The 24,825-nt window shown below is 39.9% G+C and overlaps 1 protein-coding gene across 1 annotated transcript in view; it reads left to right on the plus strand.

The window, feature by feature from the left end:
- cdk18 (cyclin dependent kinase 18) overlaps positions 1–23,833 on the plus strand; it is a 47,742-nt gene extending 23,909 nt beyond the window's left edge. Inside the window, exons 3-16 of the mRNA XM_035153010.2 lie at positions 6,254–6,390; positions 8,677–8,808; positions 9,190–9,246; positions 10,320–10,434; positions 11,263–11,357; positions 11,446–11,508; positions 12,916–13,039; positions 13,479–13,599; positions 15,157–15,254; positions 15,371–15,476; positions 17,009–17,051; positions 17,156–17,246; positions 17,719–17,796; positions 18,511–23,833. Coding sequence (XP_035008901.1) covers positions 6,254–6,390; positions 8,677–8,808; positions 9,190–9,246; positions 10,320–10,434; positions 11,263–11,357; positions 11,446–11,508; positions 12,916–13,039; positions 13,479–13,599; positions 15,157–15,254; positions 15,371–15,476; positions 17,009–17,051; positions 17,156–17,246; positions 17,719–17,796; positions 18,511–18,545 — 1,295 coding nt within the window. The 3' untranslated portion in view covers positions 18,546–23,833. The remainder of the gene's footprint in view (positions 1–6,253; positions 6,391–8,676; positions 8,809–9,189; positions 9,247–10,319; positions 10,435–11,262; positions 11,358–11,445; positions 11,509–12,915; positions 13,040–13,478; positions 13,600–15,156; positions 15,255–15,370; positions 15,477–17,008; positions 17,052–17,155; positions 17,247–17,718; positions 17,797–18,510) is intronic.
- Positions 23,834–24,825: the final 992 nt, after the last annotated feature.

Raw genomic sequence — 24,825 nt, forward strand, 5'->3', positions numbered from 1 at the left:
GTTTTGAACTCTGTGTTGTCCAAATATAATACGAAGAGATACGGGGCTGTACAAACAAAGTACTAAAACAATTAGCTATAACTGCTATTGTCATAATGTTTTAAAAAGACAGTGTCAAAACATACCGTGACTGTTCAAGTTTCAGCTCATTGTTTAGCTCTTTATCTGGAAACACCACATCAATGTTAAATGAACAACAAAACTGTTGCAAGAAATCCATTATACTGTATCAACCTAAAACGTGATACATCAATGTATTTCACAACTTTCCACTTCCCCCAAATGGAAATAATCAGCGATTGAAGTTTCTGACCGGGTGGCCACATTGGCTGAAGAAAACCTTTTAATAACCTATAAAGCACTGGTTAATTAAACACATTGAAAGTCCTGCACCCTGAGCTCGTCCATTTCCTGGTGTCTTTTGGTCTCAGTGTTAAATGAATAGGTCATGTCTAATAATAGAGCACATACTGAAATCCCATTCTGGGTTTTAATACCAAATACAAAAGCCCTCCTTTCTTCCGTGTCTGTAGCAGTCCCCCACAGATTAGCCAGGGTTTTCCCTGCTACGCCTGGTACCGCTGCTGGCGCTCAGTCACAGAGGATCAGCAGGCTTCCAGGGGAAATGAGGGTTATTGTGGGATAAGTGGGGATAGATAAGGAAAAGTAGAGAAATACATTCAGAATGAGCATTTCAAGTGTGTCTGCTTTATTGTGCAGAGTTTGAGTGTAGAGAAGCAATAACAATGATGTAAGCACATTGTGTACACCTTCATGAACATCACTGTGTATTGCTGCCTTTAAATGTAGGTCGTTTGCTGTAAGGTGGGCAATTTTGATATCACTAAAATATGCAAACATGGGTTACCATGCCACTTGAGATGATCAGAGGTTAATGCCAAATCAAGTGCACAAGCACCACAAAGTAACCATGATGTCCTGTAAACAGGTGGCGCTATCCTTACGATAACACTTGAGTTAAGTCATCAGCTTCTAACTAAAGCTCGTGCCTGCTGTGTGAACACAGAGTGCACATCAGTGAGTCTGTAATTCAGCTGCCGGAGAGAGAAGCAGCTGGCTCTGTGGTTTAAAGCCCCCTGAATACATCTGCCTGCATCACTGTCTGCTCCTGAAGGTCAGGACAGAGGGAACCTTACAGACACAATCACACAATCAGACAGAAAGACGGAGGAAGAGGACAAACAAAGATAAACAACTGAACGAAGACGAAAGAAGACACAGCGACATACAGAGGTTGAACCATCCCTGCAGACATTTCATGTTTATAAAAGGGTTTTCCTTTCACCTCCCTTTACTATCTCCCTCCATCCTCTCCTGAGGCTGAGGGATTATGTCATGCTCCCTCAGAGTGACACACAACATACAGCTGTGTTTAAATGTAGATAATGTATTTTTAGTGTAGGTTCCAGAGGATATCATATATGTTAAAAGGAATGGTCACACTGAGTGAATAAATAAAGCACTATATTTAACATCAGCGGAATGGTGAATGGAGGAAATACAAGGCACATGGTTGTGGTCTTGGTTATTTGATCAGTAGGATCTAGTAACATTTAGTGGACAGGTTTGTCACACAGCTACAGCATACATCAATATATTTGAACTATTGTGTTTGTTGCGTGTGCTTCATGCAGGAATAAGAATTTTTTTCAGAAGGACATCAATCTTCCTGAATTTTATCATTAGAAATAAAGACATCAACCAAATACACTGTAGTTTAGGCTATACAACAACTTACCTCACTAAGACACCAGGGCTTTGGTAGAGCTGCAGCTCCTGTTTGAGTCAATGGAATTATCTTTAAAAATGTGTAAATCTCATTTTTATGGCTGAGCACCGGCAACAGCCTGTGGCCAGAGGATTTATGTTTTTTGGTTGTCCGGCAGTCCATCCGTTCGTCCATCCCATTCTCATGAACGTGATTTTTCCAGAAAGCTTTGGGAGAATCTCTTCAAGCATACAAACATTCACTTGGACTCAAGGATGACCTGATTAGAATTTGGTGGTCAAAGGTTAAATGTCAAGGTCACTGTGACCTCCCAAAACACTTGTGGGGCCTCTTAAACATATTTTAAGGTCAGCTTGAGGGAATTTCTTTAGATTTGGCCCAAATCATCCCTACGACGTCGACTCACAAATTAACTGATTCGATTTTGGTGGTCAAAGGCCTAAGGTCAAGTTGGCTTCATAATGACCTAGTCCCAATGATAACCATGAATAGATGAGGTTATGTCCATAACTGTGCTTACAAATCTTATTAAATATACAGGTCAGGATCATGAGTTTAAGTTCTTCAGTCTTATTATTGGAATCTCTGATATTGTTCAAAATAATAGCAGCTGGATCAAGCTGACAAACACAAAGTTCCAATCAGTCCCAGCTCATTTGAGAACAGTGAAACCATTAGCATCCCCTCAGGATGCTTGTACGCACAAAATGCACATATACAATTTCATTGTACTGTTAGTCTCGTCAGATATATTGCATTTCTCTCGAGTCATATAATACTCCAAAAGTAACTGTGTGTGTGTGTGTGTGTGTGTGTGTGTGTGTGTGTGTGTCCTGAGGGGTAGCCACAACTCACTGCATGACTAACCTCTAATATTTCACATTGGACAAAATCCCACTGTTCACTTTCTGTATATTTAGTCCATTTAGAGCTGTTGTGTTGAACGTGCTAATGTAGTGTTGAGAGTAATCACTGAGCCACTGTGACACACCACCGCTCTGATGAGAGCTTTGTCTTGATCAGAGTCGAAAACCAATCTGCTGCAAGAAATTAATCATAGGAATAACAAATAAGGGATGGATGGATGGATGAATAGACAGATAGATAGATTTAAATCTGTTCTATGTAATAGTGGTTGCTTTTTACCTGATTACTCACGTCATCAGATGTCTTTAAATTAAACTCTCTCACACACACACACACACACACACACACACACACACACACACACACACACACACACACGGTCACAAAGCCTTTATTAGCAAGATGTTGTGATTTACTTATCGTGGTTATGTTGATTGGCTGTTGTCCAAAGTGAACTGCCAAACAAATTGCTTCTATAGGAATAGAAGTTAACTTTAGTCCGGCTTTCCAATGGTGAAGAGTTCATGGCCACACTGGCAAAGAAATCCAGTCCGGCATTTATCTACTGGGACCGATCTGCATCCCAGATGTCAAGCACACAAAGAGAGCCAGTAAAAAGACTGGCAGGGCTGCTAGAAACTTTCATAACCCTATTGCTTTTTTTTTTATGAACCCCTGACCTACCACCATGATGATGCACTGGTAGGCCTATTTGTCCTGGTTGTCCCAGGGCCTTTGTCCCTTTTGCGAATATTTGTAATAGCTAATTAGTTAACATTCAGTTACCATTGTCTCATTTGTGTGCCTGGTACTGGTAATGATTTGTCCATAAACATTTGTCTTACTTTCTAAATTACCAAGATATGCGGTAGGTGTAGTAGCAGGAGAGTTGCAAATATTGCTTTCTCTAGCTGGTGGTCCGACTCTGGGAAACAGTTGCATCCTATTTAGGTGTTTGACGCCTTTAAATCTACCTTCCTCATCATTCTATTTCTTTTCCCTTCATCTTCCTCACCTCAGCCTTGTGTCACTACCTGACTCCACTTCCTGTTGCTTTAATCTCAAATTAAAAGCCCTCTACAGAGACCGGTTATTGCAATTTAATGACATTTCAGCGCTGGTGATACGTGTGTGTTTGCAGTAAAAACACTGCATAGCATACAGTGAGTTTATCAGCGCTGCCTAATGCTGTGGAAACAACACTGATGAGAGCTTGAGTGAACTAAAATAGTTTTGTCAATCACAAGCATACATGACATCATTACTTACATTACGTGACTAACTTCACCCATTGATGATTTAAAAATATTGATGGATGTGATATTTACGACAACCCCCATTTATCACTTTTACTCACATTTTTTTCAAAAAGAGTGCAAAACCATGAACACAAATCTCTATAGCATCACTATATAAAAACCCATCAGTATCTTTAAACATAAAGGTTATCCTAGATTTAACCAAACCTGAGAACTACACCTATAGATGAAAACAAAAATTGTATAACCATCATTTGTCACACTAGCAACTAAAATGGCTCCAAGGATGCTAATATCATTCAACCTGTTGGAAAATCTGATCGCCACTTTGGTACAGACTGAAACAACTCAAAACCCATTGGTTATGTTTTCATTAAATTTGGCACAGACATGGTCCCCATGAATCCGACTAGTTTTGGTGATCCTTCATCGAGCGCATCATACGGTTAACATTTGTGATTTTGAGTGAAATGTCTCTGCAACTACCTGATTGATTGTTGTTAAATCGTTGTTGTGGTTCAGACATTCACGTTCACTCAACAATGACATGTGATAACGTCGGACATCTTAACTCTTGCTCAAGTACCAGTTTCAAGTCAAATTTTGAAATGGTCTGATACTGTTTTTTATGACCAAATTATGCCGATCAGTACTTTTTATACTTCGTGTGGAGTGCTAAGTAGAAAATATTAGCATGCGGACATGAACGTAAATGTGAGTATCCCTGTGAATATAAAAAGGATCTTAAACTCAGTGTGGATGTTAATTCTAAAGCTTACTCCCCAACAGATTTTCTTGGTTATTTAATTAATGCAGCCATTCTCTTTCTCTCTCTCTCTCGCTCACTGTAATCACAATTTCAGATGGAAACGCTACAAAAACATCATGTGGCGCACCATATTGGATTGTCCTTTTCCTAACAAGATCTGTAGCAGGCATCCATCCATATCTCACAGCAATCAGGAACAGTGTCACAGTGTGCGGCGTGCATGTGTGTGTGTTCTCACATCAGTGTCGCCTTCACTGACCCTAATTAGCATCGGGAGATCAAAGAAGCGCTGTAGCTGTGATATTCAAATGACAAGCAAACAGGTTGTCATTTCATCCCTCCAGCCCATTTAGACTATCAATCTGACACAAAGTGGCCTGTCAGGAGCCGTTCTGCCTTGTTAAACTCATCCAAGAGTTTTCAAATTGTCAAGCTCTGCAGAGAACAACCTGTGCCCCCATATGTCTGTCTACTACTGTATTTGATTCACCTGTCTTTATATGAATGTATTGTGTGTTTGTTTAAGTGATGCAACACGACTGAATTTCCAAAGAGAGAGGCCATAGGCCAAGGAGTAAAATTGATTTATCTGTGTATTCATTTGTGTGTGTGTGTGTGTGTGTGTGTGTGTGTGTGTGTGTCGAGGGGGAGGCTTTAAAGAGATATACAGTGTGTGACTCAGGGTCTGCATCCCTTTTCAGCCATTGTCCCCATGGAAACAAGGAGTTAAAGTGCTTAATGCTTCAACCCAGGAGGGACTGGTTATAACACACACACATCGGGAAGCTGCCAATAAAATAGAGACACATGTCCACTTAACACCCCACGCCTGCCGTACCGATGAGGCGGCCAACACTCGCCACTGAAACTGGAGATCAAACTGTGGCTAAAATCTCACAGCAGGGTAGCTCTCAAAAGACACCGAGCAGGCATCAAACACGCACCACGTACAGCGCTGTATGACGAGGATCAAAGTCCATTCTTCGTGTAAATTTTGTGGTTGTGATGAGGGGATAAGTCAGTAACAGCATTTGTTGTCTAATAAGTTTGGGAAAGACACTTATCTGCTTTCTTATCAAGAGCAATGTGAGAACATTGATACCACTCTTATGTCTGCAAAGCTGGAATCTGCAGCTCCTTAACTTAAAAGGAAAATGAAAATGTACACATTGTCTACTCACCACTATGCCGATGGAGGGGTTGGAGTTAGGGGTAAACAGAGTTGCAGCCAAATCCAAATGGTGACCGATTCTTCAAACTGAAAAAGAAAACATAAAATGCCTCCATTGTGCTCCTGTGGTTTCATCCAAGCAACCGTAAACCCTGACATTTAAATTTGACTCAGGACGCTGTCATTTACACCGTGTTTTTAGCCTTAAGGTTCACTGTGATCCACGCGGCTCCAGAGGAGGATTTTAGAGGACATTCAGGGTAAAAACATGGTGTAAATCATGCCGTTTTGAATGAATCATATGCGATGGTGAATGGTGTTCCAACCCCACCAGAATATACTCGGATGAGCACTGCAGGTGTTCTGTGTCGTTCCCACACCATTGGCTTTTCCTTCACCACCCATCTGTTCATCTACTGATTTGTTTTCTTGGTCAGGTTTGACTCCAGACAGACTGGGTCCTCCCTCTCATGATGCCAGTCCCATGAGCCCTGAACCCACCACACCAGGAGCTCAGTCTCCCTCCGAACTCCACTACAACAGCAAGGCCCAGCACAGACGTTTCTCCATGGAGGTGAGTAGCATGGTCTCTCAGAGCAGCTGTGGGAGAGCACAGGTTAATATAAAGGCAAGTGTTCACTTTGGTGTGTTGTCACGTTGTAGTCACACACTGCCAAGCTTTTCTTACACAGACATTTATGTGCTGCCGATTAAGCACTTGCAGGAAAGCGTACAGTCCATGTGCACATTAAAAGCATTTCATATTAGTCTGACATTGTGTGAACAGGGACACAGGTAGTTTGCTCTCCTGTTTAAACTCCCCAGGAGTCATTTCTCTATTTCCACCAGCTTGATGAGATGAGTCACCTCAGAGGCTTTTTACTTTCTCCCCAGCACTATCATTTTTTATAGGAAATGTGAGAGTTCACAGTTCCACCTTTTCAGAAAATGTCCCTGTGGAGCTTGTGTGATTCACTCTCAATCTTTCTCATACCCCGCACAACTCGTACCAGACATGCAGAGGCTATGCCAGAGAGAGAGGAGCGCTCAGACAAAAATAATGGTGTGACAGTGAGAGGGCTGCGAGCTGAACAGTGTGGATTGACGTGTGTAGGTATTTGTGAAAAAAGGGTTTATAACAAATGGCAAATTGTGGTTGATTAATGCTTCATAGATCACTCAGCCAATGATAATGACAACATGGTTAACAGGGTGTGAAAATTCCTCTTAGCTACCTGTTAGCTAATTCAACAGGGCAAACATTACGGAGCATTCAGACCAAAAGCTATTGACATTTATTATTTACAATTACAAGCCTCGATTTGTCCTGTTATTGAAACGGGAGATCACCCTGTTAACTGATGACTTCTTAACATTTAAAGGGCCTGCACACACCCACATTCTGTAGGTTATGACTGGCTGTGACATGTAATTCTCAGCACACCTCCACTCACCTTCAACAACAGCGGAGATCCAAACAGTTGAAACAACTAAAAACAAAAGGGAATGCTTGCTGGACCTACAGCACTGCAGGACTGACGGATTTTTTAAATTAGTTTATCGATTGACTCATTCTCTAATAAGCCGTCACTATGACGGCAGACATGATGGCACAGTTGAGCAGGTTTTTCAGGAAAATCTAATCAATTTACTTACTGGCTTAACATCCTGCCTGTCTTCGATGTATCTGTAGCTGAAGTTAAACGGAAACAGTGACTAACTTATGCCGTGTGGAGAATGGTAGGTATAATAGAGTGTTTTAAAATTAGTATATTGATGTCGATAAGAAGATATTAGGTTAAAATTGAAGGTTAAAAATGTAAATAGGATTTGTTGGAATTCATTTTTTCTTCCTTAAGTAAAATCAAGCTCATTCTCTGTTGTTTGTGTCAAGCCAATGTCAGGAATAAACATATCACGGACCTCTCTCAAGAGTGTGTGTGAGTAATATGATGTTTATTGGCAGTAATGTCATTACTGATATGGAGATGAGCATCACAACCTGGTTGTGAAAAAATGAATAACATTACTGTAACATAAGGCCCAAAGAAGGGGTTCCTGATGACGAGAATCAGGTCTGCAGTGGTTTATGTTAGTAAGTGGCGAATGCATGGATCCTGGTCTGGAGCAGCAGCTCTTTTTCAGAAGGCTGTTTGTTAGACTGTCTGTATCTGATGATTCAGAAAAAGCCTTGATGAATGATTCGTTCATGCTATATGGAGAGTAGCTGCCTCTCCAGACCCCTTAGACCTCTTTGTGCAGCTTCAGTGTTGATGATTATGAACCATGAAGAATACTATGTACAACACATACACCTTTCATTAAAAGTGCCCAATTAACATGCACAGAAATAAGCAATGTTACACTGGTCTATATTGTTAGCTAACATAACATTAGGCCATAGCAGTTTAACATGGTGCAAAATGAGCAGATGACCTGGTTGTAGTCTGTTGTTTTCTAGTTTCTTAAAACCACAATAATGCCTCAAAGAGTGAGCTAATTTCTGCACATAGATTATTTATGTACAAGTCACCTAAGTAAGCAAGGAATTCAAGATCATTTAAGGTTAGCTTACTGTAAATAGCTCACTGTAGCTTAGGCCATATGAAATGAGGTTAGAATAGTAGATTGGCTAAAGCAATGATGTTACTAACGTCCATCCATCCATTATCTACACCACTCGTCCTTTGAGGATCACAGGTGGGCTGGAGCCAATCCCATCTGAGATTGGGTGAGACTAAAAAGGACCTTGGACAGATGAAAAGTCCATGTTCATAATGGTTGAAATAAAATGTATCTCTGTGTCCAGAACAGACAGACAGGAGTAATATATGTTGTGAACTCTGCTGTCTTCCTCCAGGATGTCAGTAAGCGCATGTCCCTGCCCATGGACATCCGCCTGCCTCCAGAGTTTCTGCAGAAACTGCAGCTGGAGAGTGAAAACTCACCGCTCTGCAAACCTCTCAGTCGCACGTCTCGACGCGCTTCACTGGTTAGTGCTTTACATTACTACACATTATCTCTCTATCTGTCCATCCACGATATCAGCCTATGAACTGTTGAACCTTGACAAGGGTCACGGACCACTGTAATATATGTTTTATTGATTGCTCTCATAAATCTCATTCAGTAACCCTGTTGGCTTGTTTCTATTTGAGAGATTCCTCTTCAGCCAGTGAATGTCTCAGTTCAGAGTATATTTCTTCTTTGTGAGTTTTCCTATCTTGTCAAAGGTCCCTTATTTTCTTTGATATTTTCTCCAGTTCACCATTCAAAAGCAATGTACTTGAATTAAGTCTGCAAATGTATTCTAAGGTGCAGTCAAAGGACTAAATAGTGAAAGACTAATTTGGCTCTTTCTTTTTTCCTCTAGTCTGATATAGGCTTTGGGAAACTAGAGACATACGTGAAGCTCGGCAAATTGGGTGAGGTACGTCTCTCCCAATTACTCACACATTCACCTTTTAACAACTTCCAGGCTCTACGTCCAGTGAGGAATTAAAGCATCACCATAACACCCACCGCTGCTGACACTCAGCAGTTACTCTAGTTGAGGTGAACTTTATCCAACAGAAATAAACCATCTCTCAGATGTATTACGTCGACCGCACTGACCACAAGTTGTGTGTGAGTTTTCATTATACTCATCAGACAGGCTGTGAGTCAAATCTCTCGGGGCATGCAGGAGCCTTTCAAAACCGGGAACAACACAGTAGCTTTGTTTATATGCCTGAACAAGTCAAACTACAGTACCCACATGTCCAGCTTTCTGCTGTAGCTCCTGCAACTCAACAAAGAGGACAGTATTAAATCTGCATTTACACCATGTGCTTGGATGTGTTGCTCCCTGCAGGGTCGCAATGTTTGGAGCCCCACTGGATGAACAGGGCATTTAAGTTGTGTGACATACATGATTTGCTTTCATACAAAACCCTTCATGTGAGAATTATTGTTGCCTTGAGGAGTCTAGAATGATTAGTGACGGAATCTGCTTGAACCCAGTCACGAGGCTCAGCAGCTGATAACAGAAGAAATAACCCATTTTAGCCAGCAATTCATCCACAATTATTAGAATATCCACAATCATTTATCATGTGTAAATGAAGCATAATCATGAGAAAGAACATCTGATCCTGATGAAATTCATATGTATTTAAACATTAGTTTAAACCAACGGCCGTTTAAAATGCTTGCATGACATTTAAGTCATGCAAGCTAATTAAAGTAGTGTGATGCTGCTTGTGGGTGATATCGTTGGTTAAAACTTCTAACCTGATTCAGTCAGCTGCAATTAATTATGTGGTAAGCTTTTGTTTATGTGCTACTTTAAAGATGATGATGAGAAAGTAAACAGGCAGCGACGATAAACAGATTCCAGTCACATTAACTTCATTATTCTGTTGCTATTAATAGCAAAAGGCTTATCTGCAAGAGTTCTTTCATATATAGTGTTATCAGAATGTCACCTAGAGATGTATTGTGTGTGTGTGTGTGTGTGTTTAGGGGACGTACGCCACAGTGTTCAAAGGGCGAAGCAAATTAACAGAGAACTTGGTGGCGTTGAAGGAGATTCGACTGGAGCACGAGGAGGGAGCACCATGCACGGCTATCAGAGAGGGTACACACATGTCAACTCACTCACTCTCGCACACACACACACACACACACACACACACACACACACACACACACACACACACACACACACACACACACACACACACACACACACACACACACAAACACTCAAATTTTCCGTCAAGGTTGAGGGCCACGTGTCCTGCCCTCCAGTAGATAATAATTCTGTTTTACGACCAACCAATACAAGAAGGAACTGACTTGACTACAATTCTCAGAACTTGTCTTTCACGAAACTCAATTTTAATACATTTCATTTAAAAGAACATACATGGTGGTTTGAGATTTTGAGCAAGATCATCAAACTACTGGATAGGTTACCACAAAACTTGGTGGAAGGATGCAGTCTGGGAAGAACCCATCATGGTGTGGATTGGAATAAATGTACAAATTACAGATTTCTTTTGTAAAATTTTCTTTTTTATCCACATTGTGAGATTGATGTTTTTTGACATTTTGACATTGACATTTTCACTGATTTCACAGGGATTAATTCATGGATTCGAATAAAAAATCTGGAATATTTCTGAGTGTTTGCAATTTGTGCAGCTTGATTTAATTTTAGAGGACCATTGGGCCTTGGTGGAGATATATGCACTACACAGTTTAAACTACATTTCCTGTTCTGAGGACCTCACACTTTTGTTCCTGACAACTGACACTGAAACAAATGTTGAACCTTAAATCATGGCTAAGCTATTGTTCAAGCAGCTTTGAGGTGTTGAGAGATTGTTTTGTTGTAGTTTTGTTGTAGTTTTGTTTTGTTGTTTTACTGGTTTTACATTGTCTCCTTTCTTTGTCCGTACAGTGTCTCTACTGAAGAACCTGAAGCACGCCAACATCGTCACGCTGCATGACATCATCCACACGGACCGCTGCCTCACGCTGGTGTTTGAGTATCTTGTAAGTGCCGAAAGTGTTGACCTCAAATACGAAAGTGGAATATAGATATGAATATGAAGGTGAATACTGTAAGTACTTTGTCTTCCAGGACAGTGACCTTAAGCAGTACTTGGACAACTGCGGGAATCTCATGAGCATGAACAACGTCAAGGTGAGCTGCACGCCAGGAAGTGACTCGTCCGCAGCTGCATCAGATGTCAGCCACACCACCAACCACACACCTAAGACAGACAGGGACATGTACCGGGTTACATCTGTGCTGACACATGCACCACATGATTCATTAGTAACTGAGTGTGAAAAATAAATAATTGGCGAGCTTGGAAAAAGCCAGAGGGTCTTCGACCAAGCTCTGAAGGTATTTTCAGACTGTTCAGACTCTCTTCTAACCATCATGGATTAAAGGAATACTCAGTCTACTGCAAAATAAAGAACATTTTCATCAGTTTAATCACTTAAAAATGTTATAATAAAAAAAAATATATATACTTATTTTATGTTAACAACATCTGCCAATACAACAGTTTGAGCAAAAGAGTTCGTTATTTTCGGGCCAGCATCTTTGTTTGGGTTTAAAAAAAAGTGCATCTTTGGAAATAGGTTGAAAATCTTTTTTGTAGCACAAAAGGAGGATTTTTTTTTCACATTGATGGTTAGAGGAGTCTTTTAGGATTCTGAAAAGACTTTTTACAAAAGCAGAAAGTCTCAGGTATGTGAGGCAGAGCCAGTATTACCTTTTTATTCTAAGATTTTGTTGAATTTCTGCACTTATCCCCTAAAAAAGACAAGATAATCTTTTCCTTTGTCCCACAATGGGGAAATTTGCCAAACATCAAGGCTGTGTATCCTCAGAGGACGGCTCAGCTGCTGAAGTATAAAAGTACCTTGTCTATTATGAGAATGTGAATATGTTTAGTTAGGGTCAGGCCCTCAGGGAACAGGATGGTTTATAGGGATGTGGGCAGACATTCTGTTGATTTCTCTAAAGGGTGATAAAGGTCATATGTCACATTTTTACTCCCAACTAACGTGGCCACATTAGTTTAAAAATAATCCATTAATGGCAGATTTAGATATGGGCGACATGGGCAGAGGTTGACTGCAGGTCTCTCTGCTGAAAGCCTGAGGAAACAAATAAGTGATATAAGTCAGTCTGGCATCAGCAACCAATGCAAATTATTTCATGATTTTATATTATGATATTAATGATGAGGTCAGGATTCAGTTGTCCAGTTTAGTGTGCGTGTTTCTTGTTTGACGTGCAATGGTATCATGACTAGCTTCTCTTTTAATAAGTGTGTTGCTCTATTTGTGTGATATAGGATTTGTGCAATTTACTTTATTTTATTTTTATGTGTATTCTAGAATTGTTTTTAATCTTTCTACCTAATTTTTGACTTTTTTTGTACGTATGATTGTATGTATTTTGGGGAATTCATGGTTGTTATGGATATGGGGTCATCCAAGTTGCCCTACAAGCTAGAACCACCATTGTATTCCATTATAAACATGTAGAAAGGATGAGGTCTAAGTTTTGATCTTCACTGTCTCCCTGCAGATCTTCATGTTCCAGCTGATGCGTGGTCTGTCCTACTGCCACAAGAGGAAAATCCTCCACAGAGACCTGAAGCCTCAGAACCTGCTCATCAACGAAAAGGGCGAGCTCAAACTGGCTGACTTCGGTATTAAAAAAGCAAACTTTTACACTCCGGCACAATCACTTTCCAATTCTATTTTACTCTCATTTCTTAAGTCTTCATCATTTTAGCACCTTTGCTTCCTGTATCCTAGCAACTATGCCCCTCTCTCTGTTTTACTGGAAGTGGTTAGACAAGCCCACTGGAGGTCCATTACTCTTTTTCAATATTTTTATCTCAACACAGCAAATAAGCAGATAGAGGGACTATTCCAATATTTTTATTCAGTGATCTGTCGGACGCTCTATGACAATACAATGTGTAGATGTCAGAAGATGATATGAGGATATTACTGCTCTGATTCACTATATTAGACTTAATGCATCTTAATCTTTGTCAAATTGTCAAAATTAAGGTTTGTAAATGTAGTCTGATGAAATCCAATCTGCTGTCACTCAGGTCTCACAACCTTTTTTGTTGTCAGGTCTAGCCAGGGCCAAGTCCGTCCCCACTAAGACCTACTCCAATGAGGTGGTCACTCTGTGGTACAGGCCCCCTGACGTGCTCCTGGGCTCGACAGAATACTCCACACCCATCGACATGTGGTGAGTAGGACATTGATTATTAGCTGTCTAAGTTGCACTTGACCCCCTTGGTTTACTAGACCAGACATAAGCTGTGTCTCAATTCAGAATCTAAATGGCCCATGAATGAGGTGGTCTTCGAGGTAGACCATGAAGGAAGAACAAAAAAGAGATGGTCCGGTCTACAGAGGCTTTCCATGGATACAACCAGAAAGTTTGAAGGCCCCTTGTTTTTATTTAACCTGTGTACAGTTTAATCAATATTTGTGTTATATATATATATATATATATATATTTATACCAATATCCTTAGCTACTCAGAAGGTGGGAAAAACAACACCACGTGGGTGCAAAGTAACAACAGATAAAAACTGGCCACACTGACACTCACGTTGGTGTTTTCAAGTATTAAATGATGGATAAATTCACAAAATATTTTTTTTGTAATATATTTTCATGTATTTATTTTACTTAGCAATTTTGTATTCAAAACTTATTATTTCAAGCATAGTACAACCAAGACATGAATCTTGGAGTATAAGGCCAATCTGGATCAGGTAACGGTATTTTAATTGTACTTATAGAGCACTTTTATGCTACAAGTCGCATTCACACACACATTCATACAGTGCTTCTTTATGCAGTACATTTTCTATCACCCGCCATTCACACACTGTCAGGGGAAATTTGGGGTTCAGTGTCTTGCCGAAGGACACTGTGGAATAAAGACTGGAGGAGCTGGGAATTGAACCACCGACCTACTGTGGACAACCCCCTCCACCTTCCAAGTCCTGTTGATTACTTAATCACACGTGTAAAAAAGGTTAATACGTTTATATTGTGTGAGTGAGGTGGTTGCTGCACACAGCAGCAGCAGAGAAGCCAAAAAACGACAATCAAATGAAAAAATCTTAATGTGACATGAGGGAGATCAGTTTGTTTAGGCATTGATCCTAATGCTGCTAAAATCAAATCTGAAAATGTGATTAACTATTATTAGTATAGATGCTTGAGGCCCCGATCCACCCACCATTAATATTTCTGCTCACACGTGTCATGTGGCCTTAACCTGTATTTGATCTGAACAGAGCTGACATGCTTCAGTCTTTAGGGCAACACAGCGCACATGGGGTCCTCAACACGCTCGTGCTAGCCCTGGCTCCGTGTGATTCTGTTACCTTGTGATCTAGATGGATACCTAACAGCGTGAGGATAGTCCAGGCTTTCTATGAATCCTGCACATCTATTTCAATCTCAAGTTATTAGCAGAGAGATGAGTCACTGTCACACAATGGAGAGTAATTCGTCTGAGTTCACCTTCCATGTGTGTGCGTTTGCCCAGCCGCAGTTTGCCATGGAGAGACGACTGTATCTCTCTAACAACACGACAGGCTTTTATGAGTTCACATATCGTCTCATCAGACAACAGGACACCTCTTCAACACACCATCCTAGATGGAAAAAAAGACCCACTCACACCATACGTGTTTGCACTTATGATTAGCACACTTTGAGGTGTGTGTTTATTGAACAGGGCCTCACCAACAACATGACTTTATCTTCTCTGTCCTCTTCCAGGGGAGTGGGCTGTATCATGTATGAGATGGCGACAGGTCGGCCCATGTTTCCTGGTGCCACTGTGAAGGAGGAGCTACATCTCGTTTTTAGACTCATAGGTAACAGAGCATCAGAATATAACAGCATCTTTTCAGGCCAGATAAAAAGTAGTATATGATGTGACAGTGTCCTGTGAGAAGATGACTGCATGGTTCCTTTACTCCTTTTCTTCCAGGCACTCCAACAGAAGACACTTGGCCTGGTATCAGCAGTAATGATGAGTTTCGGTCCTACCTCTTTCCTCAGTACAGACCTCAAGCTCTCATCAACCACGTACCCAGGTATCACAACATGTCTCTGTCTGTTCCGATGAGTGGTGACAGAAGAGACAAAAGACAAGATGAACTGTTTGCAGCCATGCCAGCTGGCCTAAGAGGCTGAACTACACTGTGCTAGTTTCACTTAAATGCTATTGGCATGCTAACGTGCTCACACTGACAGTGTTAACATACTGATGTACAAGGTGAATGTTCACCACCTTATTTTAGCATATTAGCCAGCCTGCTCAAAGTGAAGTGAAGTGAAGTTGTGTATTTGTCCCAAACACAAGTTCAGGCTCGGTCCAGAAGTAAAGGATATGAAGATTAATGTCAAAAGGACAAAATTAATTATTTGTATGAAGCAGAATTTAATACCAGGGCCTGCTAGATTTGAAACGTGAGGTTTAACTCAGAGTTTTAGCCTTGTGGTAAATCACCATGGTAACTTATGTTGAACTGCTAGTTTGAGTTTGAGAATAGAGATAGATAGAATAGAGAGAAACCTCTCAATGACTGAACTACTGACCAATCAGGTCATCGGTACCATAGTCATCAATCTACAGGATTCTGACAGGGACAGAAGAGTTAAGGCTACATTAAAGAAACAACAAACGTCAGCAGATTTCAGTGTAATTGTTTTGCTGGTCCAGACTTTTCATGTGTTCCCTCTGGTGTTTATTTACATTTCACTTTGTTGAAAGCGACTTGTGTTAGTTGCTTTTACCGACTCCACAGCCAGATATCAGCATGTCAATTAATCAATCATCAATCAAATTGTATTTGTGTAGCCCATATTCACAGATTACAATTTGTCTCATAGGGCTAAAAAAGGTGCGACATTTGTTCTCTTATCATAAGAGCATCAAGAACTTTATTTGTGGTTCTGACAATGTTGCTCAGAAAAAGTCCACCTCTGTCACATGAACGTGCTCATAGCTGGATAAAAAACCCAGAGTTGACTGAGATGGTTGATAACCAGCTTCGTAGTCCAGGTTATCAGAGTGGCCTGGGTAGTTGAACTCGCTTTGTACAGGCCCCAGGTCTGTGCTGCCAAATGGCTTCATCTACTTACATTAACAAATTGTTTTCAACTTAGTCTATGATCTTAGAAACTGATAACAAAACTCCAAGTGGCTTAACAAATGGCAGAAGCAGAACTGTAAAAAATGCTAACACTGACACACATTTCCCATCTTATGTTAACACAACTGAAGACTGAACTCTGAGCGATGCTATTTCTATTTTTGCTGTCATATTACTTGTAATGTGTTTTTATGTTTTGGTGAGCTAAAGATAATACACTGATGGATAATAACGTTTTATACTATTCTATTGCAGCACTGGGATTAGTATTATCTGCCCTATGTTACATTTAGCTTAGCAATAAAAATGTATTATTGCCTACATAACTAAACCTTATTTTCTCATACACACATAACACGCATTAATATATTTATCCCCTCATTATTTTGTTTTATTACCAGTATGAAAGTAACTCTCCTCTGAACAGTCATAATATGTGCAAACTGAGCTCTTTTCTTTGTCTCCACCAGGCTGGACACGGAGGGGATTGACCTGCTGTCTGCTCTGCTGCTGGTATGAGACAAAAGCACGATGACATACACACACCGGGATTGAGTCAGAGCTGAGCAGGGATCTCACAGTTGGTCTAATCAGCTGCTTTTGTGTTTTGATTGCAGTACAACACCAGGAGCAGAATGTCCTCTGAAGCTGCTCTGCGACACCCCTACTTCCTGACTCTGGGGGATAACATACACAATTTGGCAGACAGTAAGACACACACACACATACATACACTGTACACACACTATAAAGGCCTCATAGGTGTAATTTAGATCCACAGGTCTCAGTAACTCGGCTGTGAACAGAAAAAAAAGTTCTGATAAACAAAGTTGAAACCGTTTTAAACATCCTGAAACAAAATGCACAGAAGGATTTGACAGAACATTTTAACATGTTAAACGTTTTAAAAAGGTTAGTGCTAAACAATGTGAGACTTTACATCTGAAGAAAATGTTGACCAACTTCTTTAGGTGTTTTGTTGAAGATGCCCATTAGTATTAACAAGCTAAAACAAGTTGTCAAAGATGAAACCAGTGGTTTTGAAATTTTTTCGCTTCTGGCAAATTATTTGGGGCTAAAGAAAAAACGTCTGGGTCTAGAGCCCCAGATGCCCAAGCCAGGCGACACCCTGGGCGACACACAGATTTGATCAGTGCTCCTCTCCTCCTCTTTGTTTTAGCTGGCTCAGTGTTTTCCCTCAGAGAGGTGCAGCTCCAGAAGGACCCAGGCCACCGCAGCTCTGTGTTTCAGCCTTTAAGTAAGTGACCTCCACAAGTGACATGATAGGAATTCACTATAAGCTGATTACAAGTCATAGTTACAGGCAGCCAAACATTTTGTTCGCATAGTGGGCCATTCGGATAATTATATTATGATGTTAAAATAGTTCTGCACATCTTAGACCTGTAAATAAAAAATATTTGTTTTTACCTTATATTCTCGTAATGTCTTGTTTTGTAAACACATTAGACTGACAACGTATTTATTGATAACTATGGGATGGATTATCTCTTACACTGTGAGTTTCCTGAATTATTTGTAATGAAACAGAATTAAACTCGTCTGTGTTTTACTCTTGACCACAACATCAGAAATGCTAAACTGCAGACGTACTTTGCTAATTAGCAATGCTTTGCAAGAAGCCGGCATGCTGAGTTTGTTTATTGTGACACAAATTAAATACTAGAACGATGAGTCTCACAGGAACTGAAAAGACTAATAACCAAGGGGTTGTCTTAATATTCAAGCCAATTACTGTCTAGTCTAGTATACACTCTGAAGCTAATTTAATTTAAAGTCTCACTATGACTTTATATTCACCTGAGTATCACCAAGAAGCATCAAGTTAATTTAGGTTAAAAGGTGATGCATTCAGGGAAAAGATGGAGTTGTTGCTTCCCTGTCTATAGACTATAGACTGTGAATAATTACAAGTGTAGAATAAGTGTGTCCTCACTTTGTCTCTCCTCAGCTCGAGGAAAGAACCGAAGACAAAGCATCTTCTAGAGGACACACAGAGGAGGACGAGAGACGCACATTAAAGAGGAGCAGCCTTTACAGACCACAGCACTAAGGCCAACACAGCTCCTCACATTCACAAGCATGCCTCAGTTACACACACGCACATGCACGTACACACAAACTCATATGTGCACTCACTCATTTCCATGGCAGCTGACTGTGGAGACACACAGGGTCTCTGCAAATAACTAACTTGTACTGCACTTGAAATGACTGAGCTGAGACACACACACATTTGCATACATTTGCACAATCAGCTACAAACATGCCATTTCTCAGTGGCAGTAGAGACAGCAGAGATTTAAGTATCTTGCTGACACACACACATTTCAAGGAAAAAACTGTCCACTAAATATAACTTCTTCACATAGGACTAACATGTATCATTTCTGTTCAGCACACACCCGGTGTTCTGGCCATCCACGGTAGCGACCACATCTGGAACAAGTATTGCCTGAACACCACTGGGACAAACAAACAGGAGGGTTGTGATGCGAATGGAAGTTGCTTCAGTTTTGTGTAAAATCTACTGAGGTCACTTTCTTTTCAAATAGTTTTGTCCTAATTATGTTTAGGCTTATCTCTACACCAAAAAACACAAAGATGTAGCTCAAAGGTACACTCTCTGATTTTTGATTTAGCATCCAATGTTTAGCATACATTTGATATTTGTGCGCCCCCAAATTAATGTATCTAAATTAACTTTTATGTTTTATTCATTAACTTTACAGATTTGCTTTATGTACATTTTATTGTTTTTTTTGTCTAAAAAAGGGTTTCAAAGCCTTTTCTGTAAGAGCAAGAGTAATTCTGTTAGGGACATTATTATTATTATTATTATTATTATTATTTTTGGCCCGAACTTTGTCAAATGGAAAATGCTTTAATTAGTTAGCTTATACAGAATTAGCTTAAAACATGCTGTCACTTATAGAAAATGGTCCCTGTAGCTATAGCCCTGGGTGCTATTAGACACTTGCTAAATAACAAACTCAGAGTGTGTACTTTTAAAAAGGATTCACACATTAACAGGCAATTTAAGCAAAACGTTCCAACCTCAAAAAGAAACCACAGGAGAGATTCAACCTTGTATAGCTAATCCAAAATGTGTGGGGAAAGTAACGATGGTTAGCTACCTGAATATGTAAGCTAGCTCATAATCTGACGTCATTTAAACTAAATCCGATTTATCTGTGATGAATTAAATATGTCCGGTTCAGAAGATCCCCCAGTATGGCAGCTCATGTGGCTCAGGTGTCATGTGACCTGACAGCCTTGAAATACACAAATAATCTGGACATTGAAATCGTAGCATCACACTGTTCATCTGACTCCATTATGAATATAAAGCAGATTTGCCTTGCTACAGCGACTCCATGTTTCAGCGCATCGTGGGGTTTTGTTCCATGCAGTGTTAACAGCTGACTTTCACTTCAGTTCTTGAAGTTGCCTTAGTAAACTGTGCATGATATCTTGGCTTGTGAAGAATCTCTATTTGATCTAGTGCATCCAGTGTGTTAGGAGGCATTTGCTCTGTGTCTGTAAATAACTCATTGCGAGTGTATGTATTTCTTAGTCTCCTATTTGCACAAACCAGAAGTGTCCTCTGAAGCCTGCTCCCTTTCCTTAGTGTCTTTCTTACCCACTGTGGTTTGAAAATATGACCCCATATTGTACGAAACCCCATTAAGCCCAGAGGTTAAATCCTATGCCCTTGATAATGAAGTGATCTTCAGTAAGAAAAGTGATGGGGGCATGTTGCTGAGCTACACTTAATCTTTCCTAACTCTGTTTCCATCTCCTGACTCCGCGTCCAGCGCTGCTGAGTTCCTGCAGACAAGGGGATGCTGAGGGGAGGGGTTCCAGTGCCAATGAGACGGTTAGGGTTGGGGCCACATTAATGACCTGTGGGGTGTGATCAAGGTTGTCTGTTAAATTAACTGTGCAATATGAAAGAGATGTAGACAGTTTGTGTGGAGCGCAACAGTGGCTTCCTATCACCATTATACTTCCAGTCACTAAGTTGTTCTGTGCTTTGATATCGGCAGACCTATTGATAAGAAGTTGCGTATAAAAACGTCACCATAATTTATTTACTTATTTCTCGATTTTAAATTACGTGGACCAAATATTTTTTTTATAATTTGGTTTAGTAAGATAAATGGTGACAGACTGTTTCCTTTGTAAATAATGATGATTCCATCCTCAGTATGTATGAGACATGCTGCTTAGAGGCTCCAGAGATGTTAAGTGAGGAACAACAGGACTTGATGTAGATTTTAGAAGACATGTTGCCTTTCATCTTCCTTAATTGTGACTGGTTTGTGGGCAGTATGTCTGAAACAAACTCATTCATTACTGTTGTGTCATATAACATCATCTGAAAAGTGTTTACAGCTTTCTTTAGAGCCACATTTGTGGTGGGTAATAAGTCTGCTGTCACAGAGATGGGCTAAATGAGGTAATTACATGGAGATAATGGAGGAAAGGCTCTCCTCAAAGGTCATGGTGCTGCACTTGAAAAAAAAGAAAAGAAGTTGTGTGAAGAATGAGAAAACAGAGCTTGAGAGAGGGAACCGTTTTTTTCAGATTATCAGTTTAAGAAAATAACCAAAATTATTTGAGACGGCGTAAAATAATCCTATGAGAACTAAGAATGAAGCATACTGAACCCGTCCGAAATATTAAACCACTGTTGGATTTTACGCACATTGAAAACTGTTGAGGTGATTGTGGAGGGCCAACTCTTGACCAGACATTGCAGATGGTTTAGAAAAGGAGTGGACTAACTAGAGCAAGAGAGGGCAGATGGATGGTTCAAGACTCCTTCCAAGGCAGTTGAAGATCCATTCATACCTTTATTTATGAGACTGTAAACACACTTACAAGACTGCCCTTTGACATGAAGTGTCTAAAAGGGCCGGGTTATTAGGAACAAATATTATATTTATAAATATGTTTTTCTATAACCTATTATCTGATCACATCAGAGGCCAAAAGGGTTCAAAGTTTTGGTGAATGACCGCAGAACAAACATGGGATGATAACATGAACAGCATTGATAGAGGCAAGCTGTGATGAATGGTTGAAGTATGGAGATAACACACATTTGCAGATTGCTTCTACTTGACAGTCTCTCCTCCTAGGAGTGCTGTGGACATATGAGTGCAACTCTATTATCAGTCTCTCACATCAAGAAATAGTTGAGAGAATTAAAACAAGATAGCTGGAAAGAGAAGTTCCAACCCTGCTAACGTTCCCACCTTCACACTTGACCACTTACTAAAATTAGTGTGTGTAAATGTTGGACCATGGGTTTTCGGGAAAAATTGTGGAAAGGTGTGGGAGAGGAGGTTTCAGACACTGTTCATTAAGACCTTCTGATAAAGCATCCTTGCAACTTTCACATCCTGGTAACTTGGCCCAGAGAGTCCATGTGCTCCCTTGAAAGTGCTTATCAGCTCGTCCGACAATATTGGAAACCCCCTCACCCGCACCTTTCCAAAAACAGAATTGGGCTGGTTACATCCAACAGTTTCCTGAAACAAAAGACGATCTGACAAGCAACTCACTCAACTTTTATTTCTGTTGGAGCGGTCAACCGACTGCACTGTTGTGAAAGCCTTGAGCCTTTGAGTAGAGACTACAAATGTTTGGCTGCTTCTAACCCTGGGCTCCACAAATGTGCATATATACAAAACTCTGCAATTACAGGATTTCAAACCTGACACATGCCTCCAAAAAGCATTTTGGTCTGCCGACTGATGTATTGCTAGTGATGATTTGTACTCCTGACCCTATCACTTCTTCCAAAACATAGCTGTACTAAAAGTAAGAGTTTCAACTAAGAACCACCACATCCTGCTTCCCCTGCTTTAGTATTCTAGAGAACCCTGCCTGTGTACTGCCTTGGAGACTTCCACAGTTCCCAAGAGTAGAATGCAGGTAATGCAAGTGTGTACACATTAATTGTTAAGGACAGTGTACACGCACAGAGGAGATGCACAAACTACCCCAAGAGCTTGATAACTATTACATGTCTCAAGGACAATGGTACGAACGACCATATGAGGTTTGATTTACTTGACTCTCAACCGTCCCTCTGAACTGAGGAAGCCTTTTAGATTAGAGGCAAAACGTCTTTAAGAAATGTGCAGCAGGTTGACAGCAGTCGGCTTTGATTAGGCATTCCAGGATTATGTGTTTAACAAATTGTAAAGAGGTTACCAAGCAGGAGCAAATTAATGATATTTGAGATTGTTCAGGCAAGCCAGCGATAGAGATGCTAATAATCAGGAGCCCCTTTTACACATCCTTATTAAGGCAGAAATGTTCCACCTTTTATCTGGAAGTGGAGGTTGTCACTGAATGTAATCTGTGTAAAGCAGAGAGCCAGCATTCTGGGAACATGTCCTCTGATTACAGAACACAAGCATGCTATCTAAACCAGGGTGGCAGTATGTCGGCTTTATTTGGTTCAGTGTAAGCAAGCATGTAGTGAGGGGTCTTTTTAACAGCAATATAGTGGGATCTTTGTACCAAAGGGGCAAGGGAGTTGTTGGTTTGAGCCTCAACAGGAGGGTGTGTTCAGGGGCCTTAAACCAAGCGCTGAACCCCAAAAGCAATCCAGCGGCATGTGCAGGTCGGGGGGGTGTTATTGTTATGTTTGTTTGAGTGAGGAGACAAATTCCAATAAAAGTTAAATGGTTGCTGAAAGTTTCCCTACCTCTAAACGTGAATGACGCTGACGGAAGAATAATGTTGTGACCCTCCAACCCTCTGATCACCTGTTAGTCAGCTCAAGTAAAGGTGATGGCAACAAGAAGAGAGGAATTCAGGCCAAAGCTCCAGGGACTTCAGAGGGACGCTCTGTGGATGTTACACTTCCGAACCTCCCCTTCCTTCCCTCAGTGGCAGAAGTATTACTTTGTGTTATAGTTGTGGTAAACGAAGCTATTTTAAATACTGTAATGACAAAGAAATAATATATATGTATTTTAACAGCTGTTTTCATCTTTCTCAGTGAGTTTTATGCTGTAATAAAAAAAAACAAGAGAACCCTGTATTTAAAATGAAATAAAAAAACAGATTATGTCTAAATGTTTTATAAAAGAAAAGTTTAGATTTTGTATGAGATGTGATATTTTGTGTGATTTGTCTACACTGTTCTAAAATGAGAAATTGAATGTACTGTGACTGCCAACAGGCATAAAATTGATTAAATAATTGATTAATTAATCAATATATAAGCTATTAAAACTCTGGAACACTCACCTGTTCAAAGTCTTCTTCTTTCATAGTTCATTTTAACATTATGACATGATATGATATACTTGTTGAAGGATACAGTGCAAATGCAAATGTACAATAACTTGGGTCAACAGAAGATGGTGCTATTTGACAACTGCATTTTAATCACCAGACGTCGTTTGAGTTCAGCTTGCGTTTACTGTTAAAAGATAGAGACTTGTTCCCACAACTGAATTTACTTCATTCCATTTTATTGCAAGGTTTTATTTTCAAAAGATAATCAATACATATAATCGTTTCTGTATTTCCTGTAACTATTAATTCAAATTAATTAAGTAAATAAAATGCAAACCATAAATAAATAAATAAATAAAGCTATCATGAATGAAACTTTTTGATGACTACATATGATGATAAATAAATAAGAGTGCTGGGAAAGGGAACAAGATCACAAGGATTTTGTACATGGTCTTCAATACAGAAATATCTTTTTTAATGTTAAAATATATATAATATTCTCTATATCAAAATGTTCCTGTGAAAATGTATGAGACAAATGAAAACAGAATAATGGTAGAAGACAAATTGGTTGGGTGCTGTAAACACTGTAAAGTGTTCAGGCCTGTGAAAATGACTGGCAATTGTAATATAGTAATTGTTTTTTGTATAAATAACTACATTATAACATACAATCCCCACTGTGTTTAATAAACAAAAAATAAATATTAAGTAACCTGGTAATCTTATGTTATAAAAACATAAAGACTCCCTGTTGATATGACAGTGAATGTGATGTTCAAAAACACAGATTGATTTGTAAATGTATCTTATGTCAGGCGCTCATGTTACTGTCCTAAACCAAACGTCCTTTTTGTGTGCAAGCTGTTTCCAACAACATTTCAAGTTATTATTATTATATATATTTATTTGTCTGTATTGTCCCATCACATCTCTCAGAGAGAAACACACGCCAGTCCGAAGCAGGGCGGGACCTTGGGGACATCAACCAATCAGC

Source organism: Hippoglossus stenolepis, chromosome 3 (assembly GCF_022539355.2).
Source record: "Hippoglossus stenolepis isolate QCI-W04-F060 chromosome 3, HSTE1.2, whole genome shotgun sequence".
Lineage (NCBI taxonomy): Eukaryota > Metazoa > Chordata > Actinopteri > Pleuronectiformes > Pleuronectidae > Hippoglossus > Hippoglossus stenolepis.